This window comes from Brassica napus, chromosome C1 (genome assembly GCF_020379485.1).
Source record: "Brassica napus cultivar Da-Ae chromosome C1, Da-Ae, whole genome shotgun sequence".
NCBI lineage: Eukaryota > Viridiplantae > Streptophyta > Magnoliopsida > Brassicales > Brassicaceae > Brassica > Brassica napus.
The window spans coordinates 39,775,894-39,796,597 of NC_063444.1; the positions used below are offsets into that span (position 1 = coordinate 39,775,894).

The 20,704-nt window shown below is 34.0% G+C and overlaps 1 protein-coding gene across 2 annotated transcripts; it reads right to left on the minus strand.

Annotated features, from left to right (window-relative positions):
• Positions 1 to 10,274: 10,274 nt before the first annotated feature.
• Positions 10,275 to 14,509, minus strand: LOC106399893 (nardilysin-like). 2 transcript variants are annotated; one of them, XM_013840337.3, is made up of 12 exons: positions 14,281 to 14,509; positions 14,038 to 14,186; positions 13,768 to 13,939; positions 12,957 to 13,107; positions 12,280 to 12,866; positions 12,053 to 12,202; positions 11,759 to 11,935; positions 11,452 to 11,655; positions 11,243 to 11,352; positions 10,841 to 11,162; positions 10,622 to 10,763; positions 10,275 to 10,543 (listed from the first exon to the last, which is right to left on the minus strand). In XM_013840337.3, the coding sequence occupies exons 5-10, from the start codon at positions 12,418 to 12,420 to the stop codon at positions 10,880 to 10,882; spliced, it is 1,065 nt and encodes a 354-aa protein (XP_013695791.2). In that variant the 5' UTR covers positions 12,421 to 12,866; positions 12,957 to 13,107; positions 13,768 to 13,939; positions 14,038 to 14,186; positions 14,281 to 14,509; the 3' UTR covers positions 10,275 to 10,543; positions 10,622 to 10,763; positions 10,841 to 10,879. The 2 variants fall into 2 exon arrangements, with proteins under 2 accessions (XP_013695791.2, XP_048600442.1); XM_048744485.1 differs by lacking the exons at positions 13,768 to 13,939; positions 14,038 to 14,186; positions 14,281 to 14,509 and having other exon boundaries at positions 12,957 to 13,195.
• Between the last annotated feature and the right edge of the window lie 6,195 nt (positions 14,510 to 20,704).

Sequence of the window (20,704 nt, forward strand, 5' to 3'; positions counted from 1 at the left end):
GATGAAATGTCTGAGACAATTCTCCTAGGTTTTTAGTATACTTTGCCAAAGACATTTGTTGTTAAAGGTGCTAAAATAGCTAATAGACTTATTTGTAATGATTGCTTTCATATTATTCAACCAAAGACATTTGATGTTTGAGATATGTTAGCAAATGAGCATTCATCTAGACATAGAGCTTGCTTAGAATTGTGTCTAGGCTTAAGGTAGATAGTTTGATTAATCATTTGTCATCCTTAGTTCAAAACTTGATCACCCAAGGTCTAATCCCTATGCCTATGAGTTCCTTTTTTCCCTTAGTCAAGAAAGTATCATTCTGTTATTGCTTATTAGTTTTAGTCATAGCTTAAAACTCATCTAAATCATTGGTTGCACTTAGATTAAGTGAGTACTTGCATTCTCGGTGCTTTGATATCTCTCAGAACTGGTTCGACAATCACTATACTACAACATTTGTCTTAGGAGCCTTGAAAACTCCTAACATCTGATTGGCACGTGAACGTAAACTTTTCATAACCATAATTAACTTTTAAATTGCTAAATCATGATATAAAACCGAGCTGACATAGTTTCTTTGTAACCAAATAGTAGGTCTGAAGTTCTTCGGCCTAAACGTTAGGTTTTTATGCGATAAGTAATTTTTTGACTTAAAATATTTTTGAAAATGAGATCAGTTAATCAGTAAACAAATTATGTAATTAACAAAAAAAAATTAAAATTTTTTTAAGAGCCAAAAATATTAATTCGATCAAGAATATAATTTTTATTTTTCCATACGATATTTTTTAAATAATTTTCATATAAATTCACCAGGTCTTATCCGAATTTTTATTAACTAAGAGGAGTTAGGACCCATGCACAAGATATTTTTTCTTGACTGGATTCAGCCTATAAAATACAACAAAATCAACTCATGCATATAAGTGATGAAGAAAATACCAACTCAATTTGTGTGGATTCAAAACTGATCACTACTGATCTTTCTAGAGGAGTATTTGGGATTGGTTAGCTTTTTTCCCGTCTGGATGATTTCACAGAAAATTTGTTTTATAGATGATCTTTCTAGAAGATAGAAAGGTGAACTCAAACAATCTTACGTAAATATAATTAACTATATGACACCAACTAGAAAAGAAAAGAAATTCAAAATTTTACAAAGCTATCGGGTAATATCACCTTAAAATTGGTTTCTTATTATAAATATAGTAGTACTTATTGGATTAGCATTTGATTATAACACGACTTTGAAAGATTAACTAATTTAAAAGTTGTTTTGTAACTCATTTATCATTTAAATATCATACAAAATTATAAGATTAACTAATTTAAAAGTTGTTTTGTAACTCATTTATCATTTAAATATCATACAAAATTATAAGTAATAAAAAACTAATGAATTTAATAAAAATTGCATTTTATAAAAAAATTATAATATTTAAATACGCTAATTTGAAAAAATTAGTATTAGTTATTTCTATTATCAAAACATAAGTTAAATTTACCATTTAAATTACGTGTAAGATGTTGAACTGAACAAAACCCGCCAAACCGGAAATTTGGTGAGAAGTTTGGTTCGATTTGTCAAGTAATTTTTTAAAAATAGGTTTTTGGTCCAGTTCAGTTCGGCAATTGGTTAGTTTCGGAAAAAAAAATATTTGAAATTACCTGAGTTTAACTAAATTCTAACCGAAATATAATTGAAATTAAAACAATTCGGTTAGTTTCGGCAAAAAAATAAAAAACCAAACTGGTCCAAACTTTTTCCGGTTTAATTTGGCAAGATTTTTGCCAAACCTAAATACCCGAATTCCGAATTGCCCGACCCGAAAACCCGAACTGCATGACTAATTTAAATCAAACATTTTTTTTTGTCAGCACATATTATCTTATTAAATTGGGCTTAACATAAATATACAAAACATTTTACATGTTAAAACATTATATAGAACATATAAAAGGGCCTATCTTATATATTAAAACATAAGTCACAACCTTGATTCATGTGTGATTTTTTTAAAAATTGACTTAATAGACCTATTATTAGAAAGTCATGTTACATTTAATATCTAATTTTATCATTTAAATTTTGGGCCTAACATAAATTTGTATTGGGCTATCAATAATTGGATTTAAACAATAGATGATCCATTGGATTTATAGATAGTATAAATTAAATAGATATAATTTAATATTGTAATACTATACCTCCATATGTTAATTATTTAAATATTTGTCGATGTTAACTTTTAAAATTATAAAGATTTTTTTAATAACAAAAATAATATTATCTAACAATGATTAATCTTTACTACCATAAACCAATGAAAACAAATTTTAAACTATATAGTTTATTTTAAAAATTAAACAAAAACTAAATATTTAATTATTTATTCGATAATATAAATCTATGAATATGACAACAAAAAAATATTTTACTAATCTTTATATATATAGCTACGATTTTAATAATGAAATAATAATCCGAAAATATATTTATAGAAGAAGATACAAATACATGTGAAAGTTTGAAACAATCTATTCAATGAAAAAATATACCGTAAACTTATTATGTTTTAAAAATTGATAGACACATATATATTATAATAAATACCAATTTAGAATTGAAAACAAAATATTTATATAAAACTAAATGAAAATAAAAACTCGTGCGGTTGCACGAATCGAGATCTAGTATATTTTAAAACTATAACTTTTTTTTAACAACAAATCTATAACTTATATGTATATGATATTGGGTATATGTATTGTGTCATATGTACCGATTATGGTTTTAGACATTGACCTATTTAAATTTTATAAGTGTGGTTTATGCATTAATAAAAATAAATATAGGATAATTTGTTCCCAAAGTTTGAGTATATTAATACATGTTTATAACGTTCAAAAATTTTCTTTATGTGAATATAATTGTTTAACACATAAGAAGATGATAATTGTCACCATTATTAATCGCAGAACCGAGTCAGAATTTAATTAAGGTTAATGAATTACTTAAATACAGTTAGCTAGTTAAGGTGAAAGAATATTATTTAGATTAATATGAGAAGATTCTTCATTAATAATGAGACACAAATAAAATAATTTTTGATTAATGACTTTCTAAAAATGGTCCATTTTTTAAAAAAAAATTACACATAAAAATAAATTGTGACTTCTATTTTAATAGAATACTAGATTTTGATCCGCCTTTAAAAAGACGAGTATATTTTTTGTTTTACATTTTTTAAAAAATTAATTTTTATATTTATGTGTTTTTAGTTATATTTGTGTTTTTATATAATATTTCTTTTAAAGGATTAATAAAAGGTTTTAATAATTGTATTAAAATAGTTAGACCATATCTATACTCAATAGGTCATGTTCCTCTTTTAATAGAATCTCCTATATATTAAATGAGAAACATTTAAAAAGTTATAACCTGTAATTTGTATTAATTAAAAAAGTGTCATGCTTATTTGTCACCTAATTAAAATGCTAATTTTTGCTTACGTGGCGGCTTGAGAATCAATTGAGAATTTTGTTAGTCCAAAATTAAATTGCTAGGGAATGTTATATTATATAGTATGTCCATTATGGACCATTCATTTATCAAATTGAATTTTTTCCTTAAATAAAACCTACGAAATTACCTAATGTGAGTAAGATATATGACAATTAATGATTTTAAATAATAAATATATGCTAACAATATGTATGCTTTCTATATTTTTTGTTTAATTATTTATTATTAAAATAAATTACATAATTACATTAATCATATAATAAAAATTTAAATTTGTTTGTATATGTTGTATTTTGAATTTTTCAAAACGAGTATAAATTACTAAAACTGTTAAAAGTCTCACATAAACTTTGATGATCAAGATTTATTTTTTTCTATAATAAAATACAATGATTATAAAATCATATGAATTAATAATTTTATTTTAATAGGTGTTTATGTTAATATATATATATATATATATATATATATATTAACATAAACACCTATTAAATCAAACTATATACATCATATGAAAATACATACTTATATTTTGATATCTACGTTGAACATATATTGAAAAGTTAATATTTTAATTTTGAAATCTTCATTGTTTTTTAAATAATTATAAGTTATTGAAACCACTAAACATTCCACATTAAAAAAATTATCTGTGTATAATTAAATATTGAAGTTTTTTTTCAAAGGCAAAACTAACCTACGACGACTTACATGTAAGTCGTCGGGTTTTAATAAAATATTGATATTTCAATTTTCCACCAGACGACTGAAAAATAAGTCGTCCAGGAAAGTCAAAATTCTGACAAAATACAGTCAAATGCAAAACTAACCTATGACGACTTACATGTAAGTCATCTAGGTTCTTTGAAGATTTTTTTGTAACCAAACAAAAGCAGACGACTTATATTTCAGTCGTCTCAGAAAACAGATTTCAAAGTCAATTGCAAAAATAACATATGCATTGACCAGACGACTTCCAAGTAAGTCGATTTCATACCTTAAATTGGTGAGATAACTTCCTTAGCACACATAAGGCTTCTCCAAGCACACAAAATCTCAAACGAAAGTGACCCACCCAGAATCGTTAGCTTCTATGATTCTATGAACCATAAAAAATGTAGAATAAAAATTTGGGTTTTTTAAGCTGAATGTGGAGAGAAAGTGAGAGAGATGTTGTGTTTTGTTCATAAGAATGGAGAAAGAAGAAGGGTAAATCGATTTTGGGAGCAGTAAGAGCTTCAAATTGGTTGTTCATGGTGGTTGGGGTATTGATGACAATGGGAATCTTGTAATTATTTGAAGATGATGAGGGTGAGAGAGTAAAAATGTCATTTTCGGAAAAAAAAATTGATGGCATTTTCGTGAATTATATGAACTTGTAGGGTGAATAGGGCAAAACTAATTTCCAAAAAAAAAGGAGGATGATTTTGTGTTTGACTTTGAGTTTTAGGTCAATTTTGCAAAAAGTTCAATTTAAAGTATATATGAACTTTAATTTAAATACGTTATCCGAATTCAAACTCAAACCAAACCCTCAAAGATCCGAATCGAACCAAATGGTACTCGAATGTACACCTCTAATCAAATGTAAAAAAGTTTATTGATAACAAAATGTATATTGTTTATAGTATTTACCTACAATATATTTTAAAAAAAAATTCAATCCTGCGCGGATTATCATCTGGTTCCCAAGATTTCCAAAGAGCATGAAGGTGACCGTATCAACGTTATTATAGACAGATAAAATATCAAGAATATACATATATATATATATCCCTTTACTATTATTTGAGGAGCATTGTAAATAATAAACCTTTGCCTCATGTGTTATTATCAAGATTGCCATTACTTATGTGTCATCATGAGAGCTCTTCTCATAGCATTTAGTGAATAACCCTTGCTTGCCTAGTCTAATTACATATAGTGCCATTGGACATTTAAGTTTCATTTTTATGCATAATATAATTGGTTTTGATGGATTATACATATATCTCTTATTTTCATGCGAGTTTTAAAAATGTATTTATTGCTTTCATGCTTATATCTTCTCATTCTTTCTTGGCTATATTTTTTTTTGCAACCTAACAATAGTAGTCAACTGTATTGTAATCATTATCGCATTGTAAACAAGTTTTTATTTCATATATTTCTTATTGGATGATTTTCATTCTACAAAATATAATATTGGTGTATGAGTTTTATATGGAGTGATAACACATTTAGTAGTTTGAAAAAAATAGGACCATATATTGATCAACGTTGTAGAAAGTTGCTATATTTCTAATAAACTATAGTTTACTACATAAATATAATGCATAATCTAACTTCTTTTTTAATGGTATATGTACTATGTAAGCATATATTTTAAATATTATATATAATATAATGCATAATCTAATCCTTTTTAATCTTGTATGTACTAGGTGGTACCCAAACAAATTTAGTGACTATATATATGGCAATTTTTCAATGCAATTTAATAATATTTGCCCAATATTTCAAATCATTGAATGTATAAATTAATTGCCATATATATTGGGCATTCGAAAAATTATTTCTTGATTCACACTAGAACACGGAAGATCGACATTGAATGCCATATATATTGGGCAAATATTATTAAATTTATTTACTTTCCATTATATATTCAAAAATTAGCATTCGAAAAATTATTATAGGAAAGTTTTGACTCAGACAAGTATTCGTATGGAAATTAGAACAATTTGTGCTACAATTATTTATTAATTTAAAGTCCTATACAAATTCTATTCAATTCCTTAGATTAAGCACCAAGATTCTGAAATTAAGGACTCAACCCATCACAACACGTCAATCTGGTTATATTCGATCAAGTTAATTTACAAAGTTAATTTTGTTTCCTATACGTTGATTTCTTAATTATATTACTTTCCATAATTTTAAAATTGGCAGCAAAAAGTTAGGGATTAATTCGATTTGATTTAGGCGAGATAATACTTTTTTCTCTCTACTCTTTCATAAGCAAAACCCTATAAGTGATCCCTGTATATAACATTAGACTGAAATTCATCCACATCAAAACCTACTATTTTTCTACATACAAAAAAAAATTCATGAATTTCGTCTTTGATTATGCTTACATTGTTTTTTTTATCATGATAAGGTCGATTAAAGAATGTGATTAACAATGATGGGTTTCAAAAATTATTTTTGAAAGTAACGATGTTCTAGAAATCGATGTTTTCAGAAAGAGGTATAACATTTCGTTTACTGAATTTGGTAAATATATGTGTTTAGTTTGGTAAGTTGATACTTTGTTATGGCTTTCTATAGAATTGCAAACCACGAGTTCTGAAGACACTTCTAACAGTAGTTGTGGTTTTATCAATTTTTTATTTGTTTCTTTATAAATTTGTTTCTTTCATATTTTATTATTCTGTTGCATATGTTTCATTTTATTTTATATTCATAATTTATATTATGAAAACAATAATGCTCTTGCTTTTTTTTTCATCTTAAATTCATAATAAATTTATGTAAGTCTTTACTTACTCTTTTAGATGTATTTCCATAAAATATAATTAAAATACCCCAATAAATTAGTCTATATAGTTTTAAAGTTATAATCTCTTTTAATCCATCACTCCGCGCAAGGCGCGGGTTACCACCTAGTATATATTATATATCAATAAAACGTATATACAACCAGTGTTTGAATGTTCAAAATATGATTTTAATATATAGCTTATGCAAATCATTTGTATTAATAAATTTGATATTTGAGTGATAGACTTCAAAATCAACGATTTAATGTCTTGCTAATTCAATATCGATCGTGAAGGCATGCCAGAAACGTTTCAAACAATTGATGATTGAATGTCTTACTAGTTCAAAATACAACATTTTCATAATTGTGGTATATGTTGAAAACACAAGTTCGAAACCTTTTTCAGCCATTTGTTTCGTTTGTTTGTACATATATTGATGGCAAGATTGAATATTTTCGTCTGATAAGGAAAAAAATTACAAACTAAAACCGAACGTTTATTGAGAACACATAAAGTATATGATTTAATTTGATTCCAAAAGCTTACTTATGCTTGTACATTATACATACCAGTTGCATCAAGTAACTTTTTCTTCTTCTTACTCATCAGCAAGTTCTTTTTCAACACTTTTACAACAACCTAGTTAAAGCCATTTTTGTATTAGTCCATTCTAAAACAACACCTCTCCATGTTGCTAAGTAAAAAATGTTCATTGAGATGTTTCAGCTTCTATTGACGGTCGTGCCAGTGGAAGCCACCCTGATTTTAACACGGGTTCCGGGACTTCAGTGAGAAGGTGGTGGTGAAATTGCTAGACATATTGAAGCAAGGTCTGGGATCACTGGTTGCAAAGACGGTTGTAGCCACTATGCTTGTGTTGTTTGGCTCTGTACGGTTTAGATCAACACAAAAGGGGTCTCTGGGTCTGGTGGTGTAGCTAGCTCGACTGATCAACAATGTGTGTGAATCGCCTCCCAGAAGCTTTTATCATGGGTAATAATAATAGTATAGCCTTTTCATTTATACACCACTTTTGTGTTTGTATATTTCTGATATATTTCTTCTTTTTAATCTTTTATATTTGTGAAAAATGGACTTTGTTGTTCTTTGCACTGGCGAGTGGTGAATGTACTACTACACAAGAGAGCTTCAAATCGCAAAAAAAGAAACTTGGAGATTGCAGTAAAGAAGAGCAAAACTGTTGACTCAAAAGTGTAAAAGGAATACAACCCTGAGTGTATAATAAGCAAATCTTGGGTGTAGAGAAATAGAACAGCTCTCTGGCATCTGGGCCGGCTCAATACTGTTAGGGGCCCTAAGATAAAAAAAAAATTTTACTCTCTAAAATTTATATGTAGATAATGTTTAAAATATTTTTAAAATTTAATCAATAATATTTTATATATTTTCTAATGAAAATAAAATTATATACATATCAAATAATTTTGGACCCTGTCCGATTTTATTTATTATATTTATAATTTTTTTTATATATAAAAATATAAATTTTAAAAAAATTGGATCCCTTATTTATTATTATACGGGGAGACACAGCCTTGGGTCTGGGAAGGTCGCACGATTGTCCCCCCGCCGGCCCTGCTGGCATGACACAACCAATTTGATACCCCTATTTTTTCTGAAATTTTTAACAACTATGAGTAACGGTTTCAAACCGGTCTGGTCTGTACTTGTGGTTTTGTCGTAGTTTTTGTTTCTTCCAAGTCACGTCACCCATAAATGTTAATTCAATCACTGTCTTTACTCTTTATCATAGTGGCAGAAAGATTTTGCAGTTTTTAAGTAAAATGGGCGAAAAACTGAAAACAGTATGAGAGTTAAAAGCAATTATCTTCAAGCGTGTAGCAAAATCTAGCCTAAACAAATGCATCGATGATAACACTTTTTTTTTTTTTTTTTTTTTTTTTTTGCTCAACATCAACTTATATTTATCCAAAGATTGGGTACAACCAGTTCAATACACAACAGATTTTCACCGCATATGCAAATGGGGATCTAGTATCACCCTGAATCACTATAGAGGATCCAACGCTACCCGACTTAATCCCATTGCATTTTAAACCCCAAACGAACGTAAATCATCCCACAACACGGAATGAAATCGTCCCATTAAACCACCTAATTCGACCTAATGATACGAAGACATCTACTCACACGAAAGATACAAGCCTAATCCGAACACAATTATAACCAGATTATTGGTTCCAGAAGATAGGAGTGTAGCTCAGGTACCAACAACAAACTTCGCCAGAGGCGCATCTTTGAAACTCAGCTCACATCTCCGGATTTCGATGACTCGATCCTCAGCCACAAAACGGACAGACGTGTCCGTACTGAAAAAAAACGGACTTTAACAACGAACGCTAGCAGGCACTGCAGCAAATCCAAAGCTTCCAACGGTGCAGAACTCTCGCCGCCGGTTATGAACAGAACGTCCTCTCCGGCGCTGAGATGCAGAGCCTCTGCCACGTGCCGTCGTAAGGTTAACTTCGCCGGTTGACAACTCCGACGTTGTGAGCCTTGACACATGTTGCTCCCGAGAACCAGACGTCAAACCGCCTTTCACTCGCCGTTGTTTTTCTCCTCCAATCGTCTCACCGCCGCATAGGGAAGGAGATCCGTGGTGGAGGAGACACCTCGCCTCGCCACGCGCCGCCGTCTTGAAGGATTTGCCGCAGATCTAAAAAAAGAAAAAGTAGATCTGTCTCTTCCTTCAGTCCTAAAAGCCGACTCTCGCTTCTACCGTTGTCTACAAGTCTTACAGTCGCCCCAGAGTAGTTGTAACCTGTCACCGTTGAAGCACTACGAATCTCCGGTTGTTTCACAGTTTCCAGAAACGCCAAGCAAGGAGACAAATAGAAGAAACGATGGAAAGGAGAGCACAAGAAAAAGAGGAAGGGGGGAGAGGGAGCCTCCGGCTACGGCAGTCGCCGCGCCGGAGTTAGGGTTCCGGTGCTTTTGTAGTGAGAGGTTAGAGCGACTTTTGAAGAGAGAGAGAAATGCTTCTTTATATTTTGATAAATTTTACATCGATGATAACACCTTGACTTCTTATCTATGTTGGAGATTATTGAATGTATATTAGATTACGTCTAATATTGTGAACGTATGTTCAAGTCTCAAGTGACAGTTTGTGAGCTCAAGTCACAAGTTTGTATGTTAAGTCTGTGAACCTATGTTCAAGTACTATGAGCGTAAAGACGAAGGGATGCATCGATTGAGAAACACACCTCTACGATGTATATATGTGTCAGACTAGAAAAGACACATATGTTTGGTTGTGCTTACAAAACCAAGATTGTAAGTTAACATTGTTTAAGTGAGCAGCAATGTCATATAAAGTATTTGCCCACAATTTGGAATTCAACGGAAATTAAAAGATAGAAAACGCCCAAAGAGTGTGTGATAAGCGGGAGGCTTTGGGTCTTCATCTGTTTTAAAAGGCTTTGTGCTTGCTCTTCTTCTTTTCATGTGCCTGCGAGTGAAAATGTACATATGAACTGTTCTAAAACAAACATCATCCATTATCACATCCAGACACTACTAAAAATACCTTAGACGATTCTTCTCCCTCCTCTTGGTGTTGCCCTCGCCAAATACCGACAGAAAACTTCCGGCAACTAGGAGATGATTCTTTGAAGTACTTATCGTACCAAAATCTGAGCTCATAGTCCTCGTGGCAATCGAATTTGTACCTGGAAATTTAGAGTAGTTAGTCACTTCACGCTGCAAAAGTATCAGTCGATCAGTTACTGACTAGGGCCTTCATTACCTTTTGCAGACAATCTCTTTCCATTTAGAATTTATGTCGTCAAACAATCCAGATTCGACACTTTTTTTGTAGCTCTTGAATGCTTCTTCTGGCATGTTTTCCTGTAAGTTTAACAACACAAAACAAACACACAGAAAAAGAGATAAATTTATTCCGGATACAACTCACCAGCAGCGACCCAATGCCATTTACGAATTCATCAATTTCATTCAAAAGATGATCCGGGTCGTATTGTGAAGAAACAATATATATATAGAACCCATAAACTCCACTCGTTACATCCTTATAGCAACTAACATCATAACCAAGCTGCTTTTTTGTCCTAGAGAATATATTTGAAGATGTTAATGATCGAGATTAACTTAAAACTAGGAAGGGAGTCATTTGTTTTTTGGCACTAACCTTAACTGATCATACAGTTCTTCTTTTATGATAGCGCTGAAGAGACTTAGTCGTGCACCATCCTCCTCCTCATTAAGTTTATACTTTGGATTGCTAGTTTGGAAGTAAACCTGCAAACAGAAAATCCATTCAGAAGCAAGGAACCATATTTTAATCTATTTTTTTCATTGACTCTTAACTCAGGGCAAAAGTAGTCTAATCTTCTTTACCTTAGCCATAGAGTTAGTCTCAGACTTTTTAAACACGTATGCATTTTTTCTACTAACAGGATGATTCATTTTAACACGATCTGAAGCACTTTCGTTTCTCACTTTTGGAGTCCTTGGCTCTTCAAACCTTCTTTCAAAAATCTCTGATATCTCAGTAGCTTCTTTTTCCAGCATATCACCATAACAAAGACCTTCAATGAATATCTGCACAGAGCAATTAAGAAAATACCTTTTTAAGTCAATTTCTCAATAATATATAACAACAAAGCAAAGAATGACTCATGCAAAACTGTCTCTAATTAATTACCTGGGAATAAAAAACTGTAACGAATTTTTGCAGATCAGCAAAAGAAATATCTTTCAAGTTTTCCAACTTCTCTTTCACATCATAGGACCCTTCATATAGCATTGTGAACATCATATGTTCAGATTGTTCTTTAATATCAATGCTACTGAGATCTATTGACATCTCCTCTTTGAAACTCTGCAATAGAAGTTCATTAAATTTCCATTAGTTCTCACAGAAGATACAAAAATCAATTCTCAGATCAAATTAAATATATATGATATTGCAAAGAAAATTAGCATGTCATGAGCATACCTCAAAGCTTTCAAGTTTTGGAGAGAAAGACTTGAAATTCTGCCAGAATTTGGATATGAAGAGGGTAAACTTTTCTCTACAGCCTCGAAATTTCAAAACCAATTTATCTTCGCTGACTGAAAATGAGTTGGAAATACTAGCTTGCTTGCCCTGCATACAAAAATGTTATAAGATTCTCATATGAATAAATTAAAGAAGACAACATTTAAATTGGAAAGGCCACTCACCTCAAACATGATATAGCTTAGCTCATCCTTTACAAGTTCTGTAAAGATGTGATAAATCAGTTGTTTCTTGATGCTATATTCCCCATCTGTCAGACTTTTTTTTTTTTTTTTTTGATAACTCTGGTATCTGGACAGCCACATTCTCAACTATCCCCGTAGGGGGTCCAGCGCCCCAACGGAAGGGATGTTAAATCCGCTGTGGCCGGGGCTCGAAGTCGTGATGGCGGGCACCTCAGCCGAGGTTCCTTTACCACCAGACCACGAGGCCCGGTTAAGACTTATGCAGAAGTATGCATAGGCTGGGCCATCTTCCAGACTTTGGTGCCACATCTGTCAGACTTATGCAGAAGTATGCATAGGCTGGGCCATCTTCCAGACTTTGGTGCCACATCTTTATCCCTGGCTTGTCCACAATGCATATAGGAACAGCAGTGGTCACACGGATGACTCTTCTTAGGTTGACGGCTGTAGGAACGAAAAGGTTCTCTTTAAGTCAACTTCAGAAATATTACTCCATTTCTTAATCATCTCCAGTGGAATTTGTTCTTCTATGAAATGTGTTCCAAACCAGGGTTCTGTTCTGGGATCTAAAACAAAGAAAGAAAGATACAATAAGTATGTTTTGTCCTAACAAAATCAAAATACGAAGGGAACAAGAGAATGAATATTTATGGTACCTGTTGCGTCCAGTGAGTTTACAAGAAGGTCCATCCTCATGTTTTTTGGAGTAAATTCTTCCATAAGATTTACTATTGCTTTTGGGTTCCAGCTCTTGCGCACATAATCCGCTAGAAACAACATGTGTTATAGGATACTTCAGCATATTCCCTGTATAAGAATAGTTTTGATTGTTGGATGTGATCAAGTCTTCATCTTATGTTATTAGTTATAAGAGTCATATATTATATAGTTAGGTAATTAATTTATGTATAAACTAAACTACTCGTATCACACACCGACGAGATACAAATATAATTGGTAACTGCAAAACAGTTACACATGTGTATGTACGTGTCTTTACATTGGGGTGTCTCCAAGAGACATGTCCCTTAGTTAGTGTCTCATGTAAAACTATACATACATTCTAAATATCTAATAGACATGTGGTTTTCGTTTATAAGAATACGAGTAATACGTTGAGTGTAAAACAAGAAACAGAGAGAAAGAGATAAACAGAGTAAAATCTGTGTTGTCTGATCCTTAACAACTTTAAGAGTTCAAAGATCTACATTGATTAGCTCTGGAAAATCTTAATTTATGGTCAAATGATCTTACTTTCTAACCTACCTTAACTTATTAGTTTTAGTTATTAAATAAGTACATAAGCAAACTATATATAGCTGACAGGAAACAAAGTAAATTTGTATCTATAAAAAAATTTATAGTTTCAGTTTCAATTTTTTTTTCTCCAGTCTGTGGACTATATGCATCAACTTGCAATCACCCAAAAAAAGGAAAAAAAAGTATTAATGAGACACAAGTAAAAACCTGAGAGATATCGAGCAAAATCGCTTGGAGAATTTGCAGCCATGCCAGAAACGTCAAGACAATCAAACTCTATTTCCTTCAACTTCCAATATTGGTTCCAAACCCATTCTTGTGGAATCATATCTCTCAATAATTTGATATATTGGTAGACATAATTAATCATTTCATACTTCTGTCAAATCAATAGTTATCATTAGCTCTTGACAAAAATATTTCAAAAATTAAATACAGATGTAGAAAATAAGGCATATGAGTTATAGACTATGTTACTTTTTTCAAGCCCGAGTTAGTGAGATACAATGAAAAGCTAAATAAACGGCCTCCTGATCTGTAATCATCTAGATGACCCTCAAGAGAGACATCTATATCAGCTACCCAGTCTTTCTCTTTGAAGAATCCATACAAGCTTTCTTTACTTTCTGCAAATTAGTCAACATGATTTAATATATGACTAGCTAAACCGCTGCAATAAACATCAAGAGATAAGACAGAAAGATAGAAAATATTACTCACTGTTACTTAAAAGTTCGATTAGATAGACTTCTGGCATTTCTAAATGGTTGTTTTTTGAGTAAGGAGGAAGCATCCAAACAAGCTGAAGAGCAGTCAAACCTTCGACACTTTCGATAACATGCAATTTACTTGGATCCCATATGGGCTTTGGTGGGTTGATTAAATGCATACTTTTTGGTCCATCCTTAACACCATCAAAGTACTTCCTTACCCAACGTTCAAGGTCAGTGAGTGAATCTGAAAAATGAATAATATTATAATCAAATTAGCACAATTGTGAAAGGGCAAATGTCCAAAATAACACATTTCTACGTTTATATCACAAAAATAACACTCAAAAACTAAAATGACCAAAATAGCATCTTTCTAAATTTATATCTTATCCCCAAAACCTCATTTCTCAATTCTAAACCCTAAACCCTAAACCCTAAACCCTAAACCCTAAAATTCTAAACCCTAAATCCTAAACCCTAAACCCTAAACTCTAAACCCTAAACCCTAAATCCTAAACCCCACCATTTAACTCTAAACCCTAAGTTTGTGACTTTTGATAAAACATTAAGTGCTATTTTTGTGACTTTTGACTTTGAGTGTTAGTTTGAGAACAAAAACTTGATTTAGTGCTATTTTTGTCTTTTTCTCATTGTGAAATACAAAATTAACTAACTTTAGAACTGAATTTAGCACAAAGAACCTCTTCCTATGACGCAGAGTTTCATTGAACCACCATGGTAGTGATCAGCAAAAAATGTTTTTGCTCTTGTAAGGAGAGCGTTCATGTTCTTACTGCGAAGTGATTTCTCATTACCTTCAGGGCAAACATACGAGAAAAAAATATATTTAAATTTAGCAAAATAAACTCTAAATGTATGGGTTGGATGCAAAATAATAAACCATTTTGCCTTAACACGTACCAGCTGTGAATCTATTAAATGGATAATCATTTTTAGATGTGTGACGTCTTAACTGGTAGAGACGATGAGTATCGCTTTGCTTCAAAATTTCAAATTCTGAAATAAACATTACATGAATAAAGTTAGTGGAGATGGATCTCTCTCTCTCTCTCTCTCTCTCTCTCTCTCTGTCTTCCATAAAAACCAATGTGAAGTGAGCAAACCTGAATCAATGGATTTGATCTCTCGGTTCATAGAGTCAGGTTTCATGAGAGGTGCAATAATAAGCCGAGCGAACCTAACAAAGGAAAGGCAAAAAATATAGAACTCAGAATCAGAATATAAAGAACACTTTTCTTTATTGCTTTAGAAAAATAACTCAAAAACTAAAGCTTTCAATCACACACAATTCGTAGCATATGTCATACTCGACATTGTTTTATATAGAGACATTATATTTTCCTATTCCTAATTGTAACACAAACAATATATTATGATCATTATCTCTAAGATCATAAACTAACTAGGAATAGGTTGCTTGACTCTCAAGCTATCGTCAAGCTTATCTCAACATTCTCCTCCTTAAGCTTGAACTCACTTTCACACACTTCAAGTACTCCAATTAGCCGCCTCATCTCTTTAAACTTCAAACGGCCAAGTGACTTTGTAAGTATGTCGGCTCGTTGTTCATTTCCCGGTACATGCTCAACTTCAACTTGTTCATTCTCCACACACTCACGTATGAAGTGAAATCTTCTATGAATGTGTTTACTACGCCCATGAAACACAGGATTCTTTGTGAGTGCTATTGCAGATTTGTTATCAACTCTTATGATGACTTTCTTAGTTGTTTCTCCGACAACTTCACTCAAAAGTTCCTGAAGCCAAATCGCCTGTTTTGCAGCCTCCGTTGCTGCCATAAACTCAGCTTCACAAGAGGATAGTGCGACTATCTCTTGTTTTTGAGAACACCAAGTCACAGGGCTATTGCCGAGATAGAAAACGTGACCGGTTGTTGATTTAGCATCATCAACGTCCACACTGTGTGAACTATCACTAAAACCAGTCAAGACCAATCTTGTTGCTCGAGTGAAACGTAGACCGAGGGTGGTTGTTCCGCGTAGATACCTCAGAATCTGTTTCAAGGCTGCGCCGTGAGACTCCTTGGGATCTTGCATAAACCTACTAAGCACTCCAACAGGAAAGGACAGATCAGGTCTTGTATGCAACAAATAGCGCAAACATCCAATGTTGCGTCGATATTCCCTTTCATCAATGCTTCTTTCAAGTGGAGACTTCGACAGTCTTACGTTTACTTCCATGGGAATATGAGTAAGGTTGCACGCTTTCATACCTGTTTCCTCAAGAATCTTTCTTGCATATCTATCCTGAGATAGAACGATGCCTCCATCATACTGTCGTACCTCGATGCCTAGGTAATAGGTTAGTTTACCTAAGTCACTCATATCAAACTTGTTTCCCATCTCTTTTTTGAAGTCGATTGTAAGTTGTAGAGAGGAGCTTGTTACAAGTAGATCGTCGACATAAACACACACAATGAGAAGATCTTTCTTCTCCTCCTTTCTGTAAAGCGAAGGTTCTTTAGAGCACCGTGTAAAGCCAAGCTCTTGTAGAATCCGATTAAGTTTAATATTCCAAGCTCTAGGAGCTTGTTTTAAACCATAAAGAGCTTTCCTCAATCTGTAGACTTTGTTTTTCTTTCCCTTTTACCTCAAAACCCTCAGGTTGGGAAACATATACCTCCTCCTTGAGATCACCGTGTAAGAACGTTGTTTTAACATCGAGATGATGTATCTCCCAACCATATGATGCTGCAATTCCGATGATTAATCTGACTGTCTCGATCCTAGCTACTGGTGCAAAGACCTCGTCATAATCAATGCCATGTTGCTGAACATATCCTTTCGCCACTAACCGAGCTTTGTACTTACTGATACTCCCGTCTGCGTTTCTTTTAACCTTAAAAACCCACTTCAGTCCAATAGGTTTGAACCCTCTTGGTAGCTCAACAAGAGTCCAAGTATTATTCTTCTCTATGGACGCAATCTCGTCTAAGCAGGCATCAACCCATACCTTTAACTCCTTAGCTTCGTTGTAGTCGTATGGTTCATTGTTAATTACCATCAGCAACCTTTCACACTCTGCTTCTGCCACTAAGACGTAATCGTCTAGATAGGATGGTTTGGTACTTATCCTCGACGATCGTCTTGGTTCTGACTGAAGCTGTTCTTCTTCTTCTTCGTGCTCTTCTTTATCACTTTCTTCTTTGCTATGTGTGTTCTCGTCCATCGTCGTATCATCAGGAAGATTGTGATCATCCTTTAATGGCCACAGCTCTACTTCAAAACTCTCAGCTCCCTTAGACTCAGACACTTCCCAGTTCCACCTACGTTCTTCATCAAAGTGGACGTCCCGGCTTACTACGATCCTTTTGCTTGTAGGATCCAGTAAGCGATATGCTTTTGTGCCCGGTTCGGTTCCTAAGTGCACCAAGACTCTTGATCGGTCGTCGAGTTTCTTCCTACCTGCCTCCTCTGTTCTTGCAAAGCAGACACACCCAAAGACCTTGAGATGCTCAAGATTTGGCTTCTTACTTCGTAATGCTTCATAAGGCGTTCTTCCGATCAAGGATCTTGTTGCGATTCGATTAATTAGGTAAGTAGCATGACGAACAGCTTCACCCCACAGGATGTTTGGTACGCCCATGTGCTTCAAGAGACTTCGTGTCATCTCCAATAACGTACGGTTTCGTCGTTTGACGACTCCATTCTGTTGGGGAGAATAGGGAGCAGTTAGATGTCGATTAATACCGTTCTTGTCACAATAGGATATAAACTCTTGTGACATGAACTCTCCTCCTCTGTCACTTCGGAATGTTTTTACTTCTGCTCTTGTTTCTTGTTCCGCAAGTCTCTTGAATGTTTTGAATTTATCAAATGCCTCACTTTTCCTTTCAAGCAACACTGTCCACATGTATCGACTGCAATCATCTATTAGCACAAATACGTAGCGCTTGTGCCCTGGTGTAGACAGGGTAATGGGTCCACATAAATCTCCATGGACAAGCTCTAGAAGATGCTTTGCTCTGTATCCGGTTGACTGTGGGAATGGCTGCCTCGTTTGTTTTCCAAGATAACATGATACACACGTCTCCTTCTCGATGCTCAGCTGAGGTATGCCAACGACAAGTTCCTTCTTTATCATCAACTTCATTGTCTCTAGGTTAACATGCCCAAGGCGTGCATGCCACCTTGATGAGTTACTAGGAACTGTTGTTAACATACACTGAAAGGTGTCTGCTTGCAATATTACTTTATACAAGCGGTTCCTTGATCTCGTTGTATTAACGATCAGATGTCCCGCACGATCGAGAAGCATTAGCAGGTCGTCTTTCATTCTCACTTCGCACCCTGCCTCTGTGGCCTGACCCAAACTCACAATGTTGCTCTTCAGACCGGGTATGTAATAGACATTATTTAGTATCTTCTTCTCACCTCCCTTTAGGATAAACCGAATCGAGCCTTTCCCCTTAATATCAATCCTAGAATCATCCTCAATTCGCACTTTTCCAGTGATTTCTTCATCCAGGGAGAGGAAGAAAGAACGGTTACCACTCATATGGTTGCTTGCTCCGTTGTCGAGATACCACAAGTTCTCTACGCCTTGCTCAGCTTCAAACACGCTTGGTTTTACCTTCCTTTCGTTTAAGTAAACTACCTCGTGCATCATCAACTCATCAGCCTCTTGAGTGTTATCTTCTTTCTTCTCTACCGTTTCTTGCAACTTAAGCAACCTATCCGGACAATCTGCTGCATAATGACCGAGTTTGTCACATCGAAAGCATGTTATATGAGATGTATCTCGGTCTTGAGTCTGTTTATATGTCTCTCTCTGTGCGTAGAAGCCTCCATTACGGCCTCGTCCTCTTCCTCTCCAGTTTGCTCTTCCGCCTCTGCCACGTCCTCTGTTTCCTCCATAGCTATCACGCTGAGATTCCATGTTTGTATACATGAGTTTCTCTTGATCATCATGGTTCTCTTCTTCTTCTTCGCATATCCGTTCTTCGTATGCCTTTAACCTACCCACAATATCTTCAAAGCTCGTCATATTTAGGTCCAAGACCTGTTCAAGAGACGCGACCATATGAATATACTTCTTTCTCGGTAAGCTTTTCAAGAACTTCTTCACCAACTTCGGTTCTTCGATAATCTCCCCGAGAGAGGCAGATTTAGATGAGATTTCGGCAAGCTTCCCTACAAAGTCATCTATAGTATCTGCTTCCTTCATCTTAAGTCGATCAAAGTCTGCCATTAAAGTTTGTAAACGTGCCTCTCGTACTCTCTCTGCCCCAACGTGCCTTGCTTTGATTGCGTCCCACACTGCCTTGGCTGTATCAAGGTCGCCTACTTGCAAGGTTAGAGCCTCAGGTATAGATTGGAATATCAAAGCAATAGCCATGTTATTTTTTTCTTCATGTTTGTTGCCGGGGTCGATAGCTTCCCAGACCTTGTTGACCTTCAACGCAATCTTCATCTTCATGGCCCAAACAGTGTAATTTGAGGTGGTTAGCATCGGAAATTTTATCGAAGAGGGTCCTGTCCCCTTGGTGGTCGTATCTGGATCGTCTTTGATGTCAGCCATCGTTTCAGTCGTTGGTTTTTGTGATACCAGTTGTTCACGATTCGTGTTTCCAGGTATCGAACGCTCTGCTACCAAATATAGAACTCGGAATCATAATATAAAGAACGCTTTTCTTTATTGCTTTAGAAAAATAACTCAAAAACTAAAGCTTTCAATCACACACAATTCGTAGCATATGTCATACTCGACATTGCTTTATATAGAGACATTATATTTTCCTATTCCTAATTGTAACACAAACAATATATTATGATCCTTATCTCTAAGATCATAAACTAACTAGGAATAGGTTGCTTGACTCTCAAGCTATCGTCAAGCTTATCTCAACAAAAAAGGTCAAAGCAATTTGGAATACAAAAATCAAAAGAATTGATTAAAATTTGCAGACACTCGCATGTTCAAGTAGTTTTGACTCAGCAAAGAGGAAGAATATAGTATGATCATCATCTGTGGCTGCAGCTGAGTCGCCTCCATGCATATTTAAGTAGTTATCAAGCTATAAGCAACAAAAAAATCATTGTCTGTTAGCTATCTGACACATCAAATCATGTTAGCTAATAAGGTGAATCTTACAGCATTTTCCATGGGAAATTTATCAGAGCCTAGGAACAGTATATGTTCTGCATTAACAGTTAAGAAAAGTATGGATGAGTAACAACTAATCATGGTCAATAATAAGTAGACAGCGCAAATAGTTCAGCTTACCAAGAAAATGGGCTAGCCCCTGTGCTTCCGGAGGATCAAGGAAGTTGCCAGCCCTTACGGCCATAGATACAGCTGCTGGCGAACCATTCCATTCTAAGTCTGGATCTGAGACGAGCAGAGCACAAAGTCCGTTCTTCAATTCTATCGATCTGAACAGTTTTTTA

Excerpts from the sequence above, each read along its gene's own strand:
- LOC106399893 (XM_013840337.3), bottom strand. The coding sequence starts at position 12,420 with ATGTGGCTGTCCAGATACCAGAGTTATCAAAAAAAAAAAAAAAAAAGT. Across the intron at positions 11,656-11,758 it reads TTACAGTTTTTTATTCCCAG|ATATTCATTGAAGGTCTTTG; the intron begins GTAATTAATTAG and ends TGCTCTGTGCAG. Across the intron at positions 11,163-11,242 it reads GAACTGTATGATCAGTTAAG|GACAAAAAAGCAGCTTGGTT; the intron begins GTTAGTGCCAAA and ends TATATTCTCTAG.